The 11,608-nt window shown below is 47.6% G+C and overlaps 1 protein-coding gene across 1 annotated transcript; it reads left to right on the top strand.

Moving 5' to 3' along the window:
- The first annotated feature begins 4,151 nt into the window (after positions 1-4,151).
- CCT8L2 (chaperonin containing TCP1 subunit 8 like 2) lies at positions 4,152-5,795 on the top strand. The gene is given in 3 exon segments (XM_057550422.1): positions 4,152-4,296; positions 4,299-4,693; positions 4,695-5,795. Coding segments are annotated over 3 exon segments (1,641 nt in total).
- Positions 5,796-11,608: the final 5,813 nt, after the last annotated feature.

The following is an 11,608-nucleotide window of genomic DNA, read 5'->3' as shown; positions in this document are numbered from 1 at the left end:
TTGGGGGGAAGGGCAAGGGTGGGAGAAGGCAGCAGACAGCCCCCCTCTTCAGACACACACACACACACACACACACACACACACACACACACACACACTTCATTAGGTTCCTTCCTTCATTAATATACAAAGACTGCTGTATTGGGTTCCTATAGCTGCTGCAAAAAGCTACCCCCAACAGGCAGCTTAAAACAATAGAAATGTATTCTCTCACAGTCCTGGTGGCTAACAGTCCAAAATCAAGGTGTCGGCAGGGCTGGCCCCTCGTGGTGGGCTCTGGGGGAGAATCTGTCCCAGGCCTTGCTCAGCTTCAGGTGGTTGCCCGCGTTCCCGGGCATTCCTGCGCTTGCAGGTGCATCCCCCCAGCCCGCCCCCACCATTACATGGCCACCTTCCCTGTGTGTCTATTCCTCACACATGATGTTCTCCCGGGATGTGTGTGTGTGTGTGTGTGTGTGTCTTCTCTTCTTGTAAGGACACCAGCCATATTGGATTAATGGTCCACCCTACTCCAGTATGACCTCATCTTACTTAATTACATCCACAACAATCCTATTTCCAAATAAGGTCACACTCTGAGGTTCCAGGAAGGGTGTGAATATTGGGGGGCACTATTCAACCCAGTACAACCACCAAACCGTCTATATTGATGCCTACCCACCTTAGCAGATCAAAATTATGTCGTTAGAAATTTTTATATGCATTAACTGCATGCAAACTCTTCCTGGCACACACACACACAAATTATTTACATTTATTTTACATCTAATCAATTTATCCAAAGAATAAATAAAATCAATGTGAATTTAACAATGACAGTGTCCACACAGTAAAAAAGTAAAATTGAGATTCAGTAGCTCCTTGGTTAGTTTGATCTTTGTAGAGGTACCTCTACAAAATTTCAGTCCAAACTTTACCGTTTGCGGACTTCCCCAGCAGTCCAGTGGTTAAGACTCCACACTTCCACTGCAGGGGGCACAGGTTTGATCCCTGGTTGGGGAACTAAGATACTGCATGCCTTGCACAGCACGACCAACACAAAAACAAAAACAAAATTTACTGTTTGGGGTGTTATGAACTGACTGCCTTTAAGGGTGCAAGGCAATGATTGGACCCTCACCTTCCCCTGTGCTGTGTAGTCAGTTAAGGGTTTCACAACAGACAATTATCTACTTTTACAATGGAAATGGAACTTACAGTCCCATGAATCACCCTTCAGGTTGAATTCTAAATTGGCATGGCTCACTAGGTCCTGGAGAGTCCCTGCTACCCTCCAGCCAAAGTGCTCCTCTCCTTCCCACCACACCATGAGCTCCAGCCTTCGGGACTATTTCTGGTGGGCTACAAACCTCACCAGGCTGTCCCAACCCCTCCCACCCCGCCAGCCCTTTTCACCTGGCCAATTCCCACTTCTTGTTTTTTTTTTCCCCTTCAGCTCTCTTTAGACTTCACCTCACCCTGACCACCGTTCTTCCCATGATGAAGGTTGTGTGTCCCCCTGGATGCTTCTACAACACCTGTGCTTTCCCCATCGCAGCTTTCATGCCCTGTGATGGACTGCCCACTTAACTGCATGTATCCCAGCCTAAGCCCACTGGAGATGACACCAGCTGTCTGCCTTATTCACCTTCTATCCCTATTACTCAGCAGTGGCTCAACAGAGTTGTTGAATAAGTGAAATAAATGGGAAAATGTATGTTACTTTCAAGAAAAAGAGCTAAGATGATCCCTTAGGGGAGGCTACTTGAAAAAAGTAACTAACTTTATAGACAAGGTATACATGAATACTTTGCTACATTTTGTGTTGATTGTTATATTTTACTTTTCTATAAGGGAACAGGCAAGTCCTCTTTGCCGCCTACAACCCACGTTTGTTATGTGACACTCCCCTCAGTGTTACTGGCTTTCAGAAGCCTGGACGTGGAGGATCACGCCTTTTCTAATGGAGTCTATACAATCAAAAGAGGTCAAAATAGTTGTCCACAGGGAATTCCCTGGCAGTCCAGTGGTTAGGACTCTGCACTTCCACTGCAGGGGGCACAAGTTCGATCCCTGGTCGGGGAACTAAGATCCTGCATGCCGCAGGGCTCAGTCAAAAAAAAAAAAGTTGTCCACGGTCTTCAGACAACATAACATCTCCTTAGAAACATTTGTCAGCCAAGATAACATTAAGGGGAAAATTATTACAGACAAGCATATACAATATGTATCATATAACTCACGTATGTAAAACTGTGTAAATCCACAACAAGCTATGTAAGCATATGTGTGTAAAGTAATAATATTCATCAAAATATAAACAATGACTGTCTCTGGGCTGGGATTCCAAATGACATTTACTTTCTTTGTATTTTTTCCTTTTAAGTTGTATAATGAATGACTATCATTTTTACAAAAGCAATCAAGCTGTTTTGCAAAGAAAGTTTTTTCTCCAAATTTATCTTTTTTTTTAAAATAAGTTTATTTTATTTATTTATTTTTGGCTGTGTTGGGTCTTCGTTGCTGTGCACGGGCTTTCTCTAGTTGTGGCAAGTGGGAGCTACTCTTCGTCGCGGTGTACAGGCTTCTCATTGCAGTGGCTTCTCTTGTTGCGGAGCACGGGCTCTAGGTGCGCAGGCTTCAGTAGTTGTGGCTTGTGGGCTCTAGAGCACAGGCTCAGTAGTTGTGGCGCACGGGCTTAGTTGCTCCGCGGCATGTGGGATCTTCCCAGACCAGGGCTCGAACCCGTGTCCCCTGCATTGGCAGGTGGATTCTTAACCACTGTACCACCAGGGAAGCCCAAATTTAACTCCTTTTTAGCCTTAATTGTATCTAACTTTCACTGTGACATTCTTTTCCTTTTCCTTCTATCTTCTTGTCTGTGGAAATTTTAAAAATTTGATGGAACTCATGCCCCCTGCAGTGGGAGTGTGGAGTCTTAACCACTGGACCACCAGGGAAGTCCCTCCCCTAATCTTAATAGGTATTTTCATCACTTCCTGCTGGTGCTCTGCCCAACACCTAAGGAAGTTGTACTCACTTGGTACCAATCTCTTTCCCTCACTGGTCTCACGTTCCTGCCATCTTTGTGACCCCAGTACATCGAACAGAGTAGATGCTCATAAATATTTGTTAAACTAAAAAAGCAGCAATCATTACTCCAGTAGGTGCCATATGAGGATGGGAGGGAGCAAGAGAAGGAAGGAGGGAAGGAGGGAGGATGGAAGGAGGGAGGATGGAAGGCGGGAGCTCAAATTCTAAGGGCTGAGGGTAAGGGTGGGAGGGCCCCATGCCCAGCCCCACTCACTCCTTTGCTGCCTTCCTGGTCACTTTCACTCCTCTGCGTCCACGTCTATTACTCTGTCTGCAGGCTGCCAGCCTCTTTCCCTCCCTTGTCTTGACCTGCCTTTGCCAGCTCAGTGACATCACCGTCATTGGGAAGAGTTGTCCCACACTGTGCAGCCTCACACATCTGCAACCGGAAAGACAAACAGACCAGCAGACACCTTAAGGAAGCTGATGAGCAGCACAAACGGGTAAGGTGGCCAAAGAGGCCGAGGCACACAGGTAACCAAACGTGGCTAGGGTTACAGAGCACGGCCTGAGACAGTGAACGAAACACTTCCCCTCTCAGAAAACAAAAACAAACAAAAGAAACCCAGGCCAACCAACCAAACAACGGGAGCCACGGCTTCACCAGGAATTTGAAGTTGGGTGGGTTTTCACCTGGTTTCCTCTTCCCTGTCTCTGAAGTTTAAATGAAACTCTGGGGCCCCGGGTACGCGTGTCCCGCCTCTGGGGGACAACCGGGCCTGACTTCCGCCTGCCCCAGGGCCTCCCAACTCATGGTCCATCCTTCTGTGACCTCATTCCCTGCCCTGGTTCCATGTGCCACTTGTGACTTAATCAAGATCAGATCTGTTTCAGCTACCAAGCCCCAGAGGCCCCAAGGGCCCCGTTCCTTTTCAGATCAATCTGGGGGTGGTTTTAGGGCTGAGCTCTCAGCAGACCATCCTTGCCCCCGGGCCCAGAGCGCCGGCTTCTCCAGACACCAGTTGATGGGTATTTGGCTGCTTTTCCCACTGACCTCTCGAGGGGCTTCAGAGATCTCCTCCCGGGGCGCCTCGCTGCTGTTCTAGCGCCTGTCTGAGGCCGGGTGGCCCCCGCGGGTGATGGACGGCAGAGCCCCTTCGGCGCCTGAGCTGCCCGAACGGCTGGCGACGCCGGCGGCCGAGGAGAAGCACCTGCTGAGCAGCTTGGCCGCGGCACACACCTTGGCCAGAGTCCTGCGGCCCTGCTACGGCCCCCAGGGGCGGCAGAGCTCCTGGTCACCGCCAAAGGAGAAACCGTGGTCACGGGGTACGCCACGGACATCCTCCGGGCGCTGGAGCTGGAGCACCCCGCCGCCCAGCTGCTGCGGTTGGCGGCGCAGAGCCAGGCGGAGCAGAGCGGCGACGGCGCGGCCTTCGTGGCGCTCCTGGCCCAGGCCCTGCTGGCGCAGGTCGAGCGCCTGCTGCGGGCCAGCCTGCCGCGCGCCCAGCTCCGGGAGGCCTAGGCTGCGGCGGCCGCCGAGACACTGGCCCTGCTGCCGTCCCTGGCCATCCGGGCGCTGGGGCCTCTGGAGGACCCGCTCGGGGCCCTCCACTCGGTGACGAACACGCACAGGCTGTGGCAGACAGACTGCTTGACCAAGATGGTGGCGCATGCGTGCTGGGTCCCCTGGGGGTCCGGCCGGCGGCTTCCGGCCGGAGCGCGTGCACGTGTGCGCGCTGCCCGGGGCGCGGCCGGAGGACTCGTGCCTGCTCCCCGGCCTGGCCCTGCCCGGCAAGCCCTGCGGCCAGGTGGCCATGGTGCTGAGCGGCGCCAGCGTGGCTCTGATGGCCTGCGCCTTCGGGCCCGCCAGCCCCAGTGCCCCGGCCACGGCTCGTCTCTCTAGTCCTGATGACCTAACCGAGTTCAGGAAGGGTAGCGAGAGGCTGATAGAAAAGCAGGTGGCCCAGCTGGCAGCCGCGGCTATTAACGTGGTGGTGGTTTGGGGGGAAATTGACGAGGAGGCCCTAACGCATGCTGACAGGTGCGGCCTCATGGTGATTCAGGTGAAGTCCCGGCGGGAGATGGTGTACCTGAGCGAGGTGTCTGGCGCGCCTCTGATGCCTTATCTGCTTCCTCCGCTGGAGCCAGGGACGTGTCAGAGGGTGTACGGGCAGGAGCTGGGAGAAGGTTTGGCTGTGGTATTTGAGTGGGAAACTCCAGGCACCCCTGCCCTCACCTTGGTGCTCAGGGAGGCCACCGCTGAGGGGCTACGGGGTGCAGAGTAGGCTGCCTACCATGGCATTGATGCCTATTTCCAGTTATGCCAGGATCCCAGACTGCTTCCAGGAGCTGGGGCCACGGAGATGGCTCTGGCGAAAATGCTCTCAGAGAAAGGAACCAAACTGGAAGGGCCCAGTGGTCCCACCTTCCTGGCATTTGCCCAGGCCCTGCAGTCTCTTCCTGAAACCCTGGCAGAGAAGGCAGGCTTAGCCGTCTCAGACGTGATGGCAGAAATGAACGGAGCTCACCAAGCTGGGAATTTCCTGATAGCACTGGAGGTTGAAGGGATAATAAATGCGGCCCAGGAAGAGGTGTGGGACACCCTAATAGCCAAAGCCCAAGGACTTCGAGTCGCGGCTGACATGGTACTACAGCTCCTGACTGTCGATGACATTGTAGTAGCCAAGAAAAGTCCCACACCTCACCAGGACCTGAAACCTGAACCTAAGGTGGCAAAGGAGCGCCCATCCCCCGTGAAAAAATGGAGTCCTTGGAACAAATAAGTGGCAACATCCTCAATAAAATGGGGTTGCCAAGGAGGGCACTGCCACCCCAAAAATGAATGTTGCCTTGTATTGCCTCCACGTTTGCTGCTGTTTGAGTCCATTTCTTTAGATAAAAACAACATAACCGTTAAAGTCCTTTCCATTGATTTACTTCCTTTCAGATTCTTGGCTTTTTTCATTTCCTGTTTCTCTCCATCAGATTCTGTTCTTTCCTCCAGGATTCAATTCTGTTAAAGATTTTTAAATTGAGTACCTGAATTTTGGGGATGCAAGAAAGGGCAGGTATCTCTTCCCAACTGTTTGAGTATTCCTGCATGAATTCTAAATTTCTAGAATTTCTGTCTAAATGTCACTTTAGCAATCTGAGAACCTCAGTTTCAGCTTAAAGGAGTGGCCTTTCGTTCCCGTTGTGATTATTTGGAAAAAGAAGGGAATGTTATTTTAAGGCAAAAAATCAATATAAAGGAGGAAAATGAGCTGGCAGGCAGAAATATATTTTTTAAAAAGCATCCTTGGCATATATAACAAAAGATAAGAACACACACCTTAGAACCGCACTACAGTTCCAGTGGAGGTGAGGAGCGCTGGGGAGCACCCAGCACCAGGTTATCCTGGCCAGGCTGTGATTATGCCCAGATACTCCTGGGCAGTAAAGAGAGTTGAGCAGAGCTGGGAACATGTTACCCAAAACCTTTCCCACTTAACCATCCAAGTTACTCTGCCTCTGGGAAAAGAGCTGAATGTAGGGACAGAACTGAGGTGATGGGAAGCTGCAGTCTCTTGAGAATCAAAACAAAGAAGCTTAAGCATTTGGAGAGAGAACCAGACTCAAGAAACAACTGTCTTATAGCAGGCATATTAGCTGCAACAACGCAAAACAAATTTGCAAAGATTCTTTGAAACCCAGAAGTGAAATCTGAGAAGTTGTTAGTGAACAAAGGATGGATGGCACATGAAAATATATAGAACTATACTCGTTATCACTAACTTATAGTAATAAGTTATATCTATACAACATCCTTGACGTGTCTTTCCTTGCTGCGTCTTCATCGTTGTATTTTAGCAAATATAACTAAGTGCTGTCATATTTCTCCCCTGCCCTCAGGTTCCGTATTGTTCTCATAGAGTCTCAAATTCCATAGTGATGATGATAGAGATAGGTAACTTTTTAAAGCAGTTCAAAAGCACTTTGTCTTCATTTTATTTAGTCATCAAAACAAACTTATGAGAAAGAAGCTTGTTATCTCTCAGTTGCAGGAGACACAATTGAGCTTCAGAGAAATTAAGTAATTGGCCAAATTTATACAGTAAATAGAAGAGGAAAACCCATTCTCTTATTCATTATTTTATTGCCCCAAATTCCTCTGTTGTGATGTTTTCAGAGATATAACCCCTATGATTATGAAGAAAGTATGTCTCAAAATGTAAATTGAAAATTTACAATTAGTGTTTTGTTTTTCGTTTTTTTTTTTTTTTTTTTTTGGCCACACTGAGCAGCATGCAGGATCTTAGTTCCCTGACCAGGGATCGAACCCATGCCCCCTGAATTGGGAGCATGGAATCTTAACCACTGGACTGCCAGGGAAGTCCCTACAATTAGTGTTTTTTAAATTAGACAAAAAGGCATGTTTACTTTGCAAGATAAAATAAGTAAATAAAGACAGCTCTTGCTCACAGAGAACATTTTAGTTATAGATCCAAGACATATGAAGGCCAAACATGTAACTTAGTATCTTTTAAGTGCCCTAAATTTGATATACGAGTGATTTTTTTGATAAGTGGGGAGAAATCATACTGTAACATTACCATCTCCTTTTCCCCTAGACAGACAGATACACACACAATTATATATATATATATATATATATATATATATATATATATATATGTATATATACACACAAGTTAAAATTAGCAAGGACAGCCTTACAAGTGATGAAGAAATATATGGCAGATACAAATTTAACTGGCTTATACTGAGGGCTTTAAAGGTAAAAACATCTAACCCCAATTTGAAACCTAAAGACCCAGAGAATTCAGGCATCTCATGGGAAAGCTGGCAAGGTCCTAGAGCTTGTGCTAAGGAGGCCCCTGAATCACCCTGGTTCCCATCTGTCCCATGACTAGTTGGCCAGCTCTTCAATTCTGTAAACTGCGAAGTATCCTTCAGATAAATCTGCTTGATCGAGCCAGAGCTGGCTTCCCCTTCTTGTTATCTAAAGAGCTTTAGGACTTCCCCGGTGGCACATTGGTTAAGACCCCGTGCCTCCAGTGCAGTGTCGGGGAAGTTCCGCCATGCCATGCAGTGTGGCCAAAAAATAGAAAATAAAGAGCATTAGCTGCTCCAGAAGAGAAGGAAACGTCGTACAATGGTTAAGTTGACTACCGTGGGCAGCTAGCAGACACGGCTTGGGGAAGAGGACCAGAAGGGAGAGCTCAGTACGAACTGAAAGTGTTTGGGTGTTGAGGTTTTTTTTAGCATCAGTTGAGGCTCATCTCCAACCCTACAGCCTGCCTTCTAAACTCTTGCTACTTAGCAGTGATCCCTGAACCAGTGGCACTGGCATCATTCGGGAGCATGTTAGACATGCAGAATCTCAGCCGCCCCCAGCCCCTCAACAACCTACTTTGTCAGAATTTGCACTTTAACAAGATCCCCAGGTGACTGGGGTGCATATTAAAGTCTGAGAAGCACTGATCTAAGCTACACTCCCAGTTAGCTCTATCTTGATTATGCCTAGAAATCAAGTATCCTCTTAACATCATCTTTAAGCATTCTAAGTGTCAAAATGTCTGAATCAGACATAAAGTTGTGTCTTTTCTCCTACTGACTATGGAGAAACTGACCAGAATTTGACCTCAATTTTACCAGGTCTCTCTGGATCCTGCTTCCAAGGTTCCAGGATCAAGCTCTCCTAGGATGCAGGGTCTCGAGTTCTCCAAGGGCCCAAGGACTTGGCTACATCTTTCTCTTCCAAGATGTGCTGTCTTCAGCTCCAGAAGCAGCTGAATTTCAAAAACAACAATTTCGAGAGCACATTCTCCATGAAACTTGCAGCCGGTGGACTTGTCTGTTCTTCTATCCCCCACACCTTCCAATTTAGTGACATTGTGTTGTGGGGTTCTGAGTTGACCCAGCAAGCAGAGAGCAAAGAGATAAGATCAGGAGAAAACACGGACTGAAAACAAGAACTTCTGAGTCCTGGGGGATGAAGAAGATGGTGGCTGGCCTGGGTGGGGAAGACTGGGGCTGAGTTGGGAGAACTACCCCATACTTCTGGGCACCTGTGAGCACAGACCCAAGACTGGGGCCTACAAATCCTGGAGTCTGAAGGGACGGAAGTCATTGCTTCCAAACTGTGAAAAGAAGATTGAAACAAGAAAGAGCTGTCAGGAGTCTGTTCCAATCCTTTGTCTATTTCTGGACCTCTTCCCAAGAGGCCTTTCTCAAGAGATCCCCTTACAGCAGGAGCTCTGCTTTCTAGGCCTACAAGTCTGAAATCCCTTTAGTGCAGAGGCCAAAGGATAGAGAAAGCTAAGACTCAAGAGAGAAAACAGAAGACTTCCAAACTGGGACATCTGAATGGGAGGAAAAGGGAAGACTGGGGCTCAGGGACTCAACCATTTCTTTTGCGAATGAACGAAACTAGTTTAAGAAGACTTGCTTGTACCCTGTCAGCTGGACTGACATAAATACACAAGTTTGTAGCCCCAGGCCCCTCCCATTTCTGCCTGAACCTTTCTGGAATAGAGACCAACTCTGGATGATGCTTCACCATGATGTGAGGGGCGTGGCATTGTTAAGTATTTACTGATGGGCTACTTCCCACTGATTTATTGAAAATTTCCCCTTGTACTCAGTTTCCTTGTTAAGGTAACTACCCCAGGGAAAGCTGTCCCCAAAGTGCTAAAATGCTAAAACCTGCAGTAGACACAGAAACCCCAGAATCTCTGTGATTCCTAAAGTAGCTGAGTCAACTTTTTTCCCAAAATATCAACCTCCCCTCCCACCAAGCTAAAGATCCCCTTCCTAACTGGGGAAGGGGGGAGAGGAAGATGGTTGGGGGAGAATGAGACAGATGCTGGCAGGATCTGAGAGGGGCTCTGCTCACCTCCTCATGGGCTCTAAGGAGTGAGATGAGGAAAAAGGCAGTAGAATCTCCAGGAAAGTTTGAGGGTCTGAAAACAGAGGAGAGTCTCTGCTTCTGGTCTGCAACCTGGAGCCCCCAAGGAGTGCCAACAGGATGGAGCAGAAATGACAGTGCGGGAGGGGCAGGGAAGAAAGGGCTCTCCCGGGAGAGCAGGCAGGTCTCCCTGTGCCTCAGGAGGAGAGCAAGAATTGACTTGGCTGGGGGACTTTCCTGGTGGTCCAATGGTTAAGAATCCATCTTCCAATGCAGGGGACGTGGGTTCGATCCCTGGTCTGAGATCTAAGCCTGTGCGCCGCAACTACTGAGCCTGTGCGCCACAACTAGAGAGAAAGCCCGCGTGCCACAATGAAGAGCCCACGCACCACAACAGAAGATCCCACGTACTGCAACTAAGAATAATGCAGCCAAAAATAAAATAAATTAAAAAAAAAAAAGAACTGATTTGGCTGATCGACAGAGGAGTGGATAAGAAAGATGTGGTATATATATATAATGGACTATTACTCAGCCATAAAAAAGAATAAAATAATGCCATTCATGGCCACATGGATGGACCTAGAGATTATCATACTAAGTGAAGTAAGCCAGAAAAAGAAAGACAAATACCACATGATATTACTTATATGTGGAAACTAAAATATGATGCAAATGAACTTATCTATGAAACAGAAACAAACCCACAGACATACAGAACAGACTTGTGGTTGCTAAGGGGGAGGGGAGGTGGGGGAGGGAGGGACTGGGAGTTTGGGATTAGCAGATGCAAACTATTACATACAGAATGGATAGACAACAAGGTCCTACTGTAGAGCACAGGGAACTATATTCAAGATCCTGTGGTAACCATAATGGAAAAGAATATGAAAAAGAATGTACATATATGTATAACTGAATCATTTTGCTGTACAGCAGAAATTAACACAACATTGTAAATCAACCATACTTCAATAAAATAAATTTTAAAAAAATTGACTTGACTTTAGTCTGGACTGATCAAGAAAAACCATGAAGGGACTAAATTTACCTGGAATTAACTAAATTAAATATTCTACCATCAGGCAGAAAGGGAGCTGGAAAAAGAAATTTTAAGATCATTTAATTATAGAAATACATACTTCGAACACCTTGAGTTTGGGACTTGAGAATTCAAACCTTCTACAAATGTAAAGACTGTATGAGGAATTTGGACACTCCAGCACATGTCATTAACAGAGCTTGCCATTGGTTACTGCAGAGCTAAGTAAGAGAGAATAGAGGCTGGTTAGCAAAACAACGGCAATCTTTCTGTACTGCAGCACAGATTTGAGATGCAGTTTTATTCATTCTACAGGTTAAAAACAAAATCATGGCTCTCTATAAGTTTTCTTCTAATTCACTGAATGCAATCAGAAAGGAGAGGTGGATCCTGGTGAGTTTAGGCCAGATATGCCTCTCTAAACGTCACTGAATGCACAACGGAAAACATTTTCACATCCGGATCATTATACATTTTTAAAAACAACTTAACCCCTGTGTACTCTGCCTCCTGTGCCCACCGACTCCAGAACCTAGCATTGCAGAGGGCCCCAGTGCGGCTGCTTACCTGAGCTTACCCTCCCGGGAAGCACCCAAGCTCTGGACGAGCACCCCTGCTCCACCCCTACCCCCAGAAGCGATGAG

Source organism: Balaenoptera acutorostrata, chromosome 7, assembly GCF_949987535.1.
Source record: "Balaenoptera acutorostrata chromosome 7, mBalAcu1.1, whole genome shotgun sequence".
Classification (NCBI taxonomy): Eukaryota; Metazoa; Chordata; class Mammalia; order Artiodactyla; family Balaenopteridae; genus Balaenoptera; species Balaenoptera acutorostrata.
Note: the sequence above shows the minus strand (reverse complement) of the source record. Positions and strands in the feature narration are given on the sequence as shown.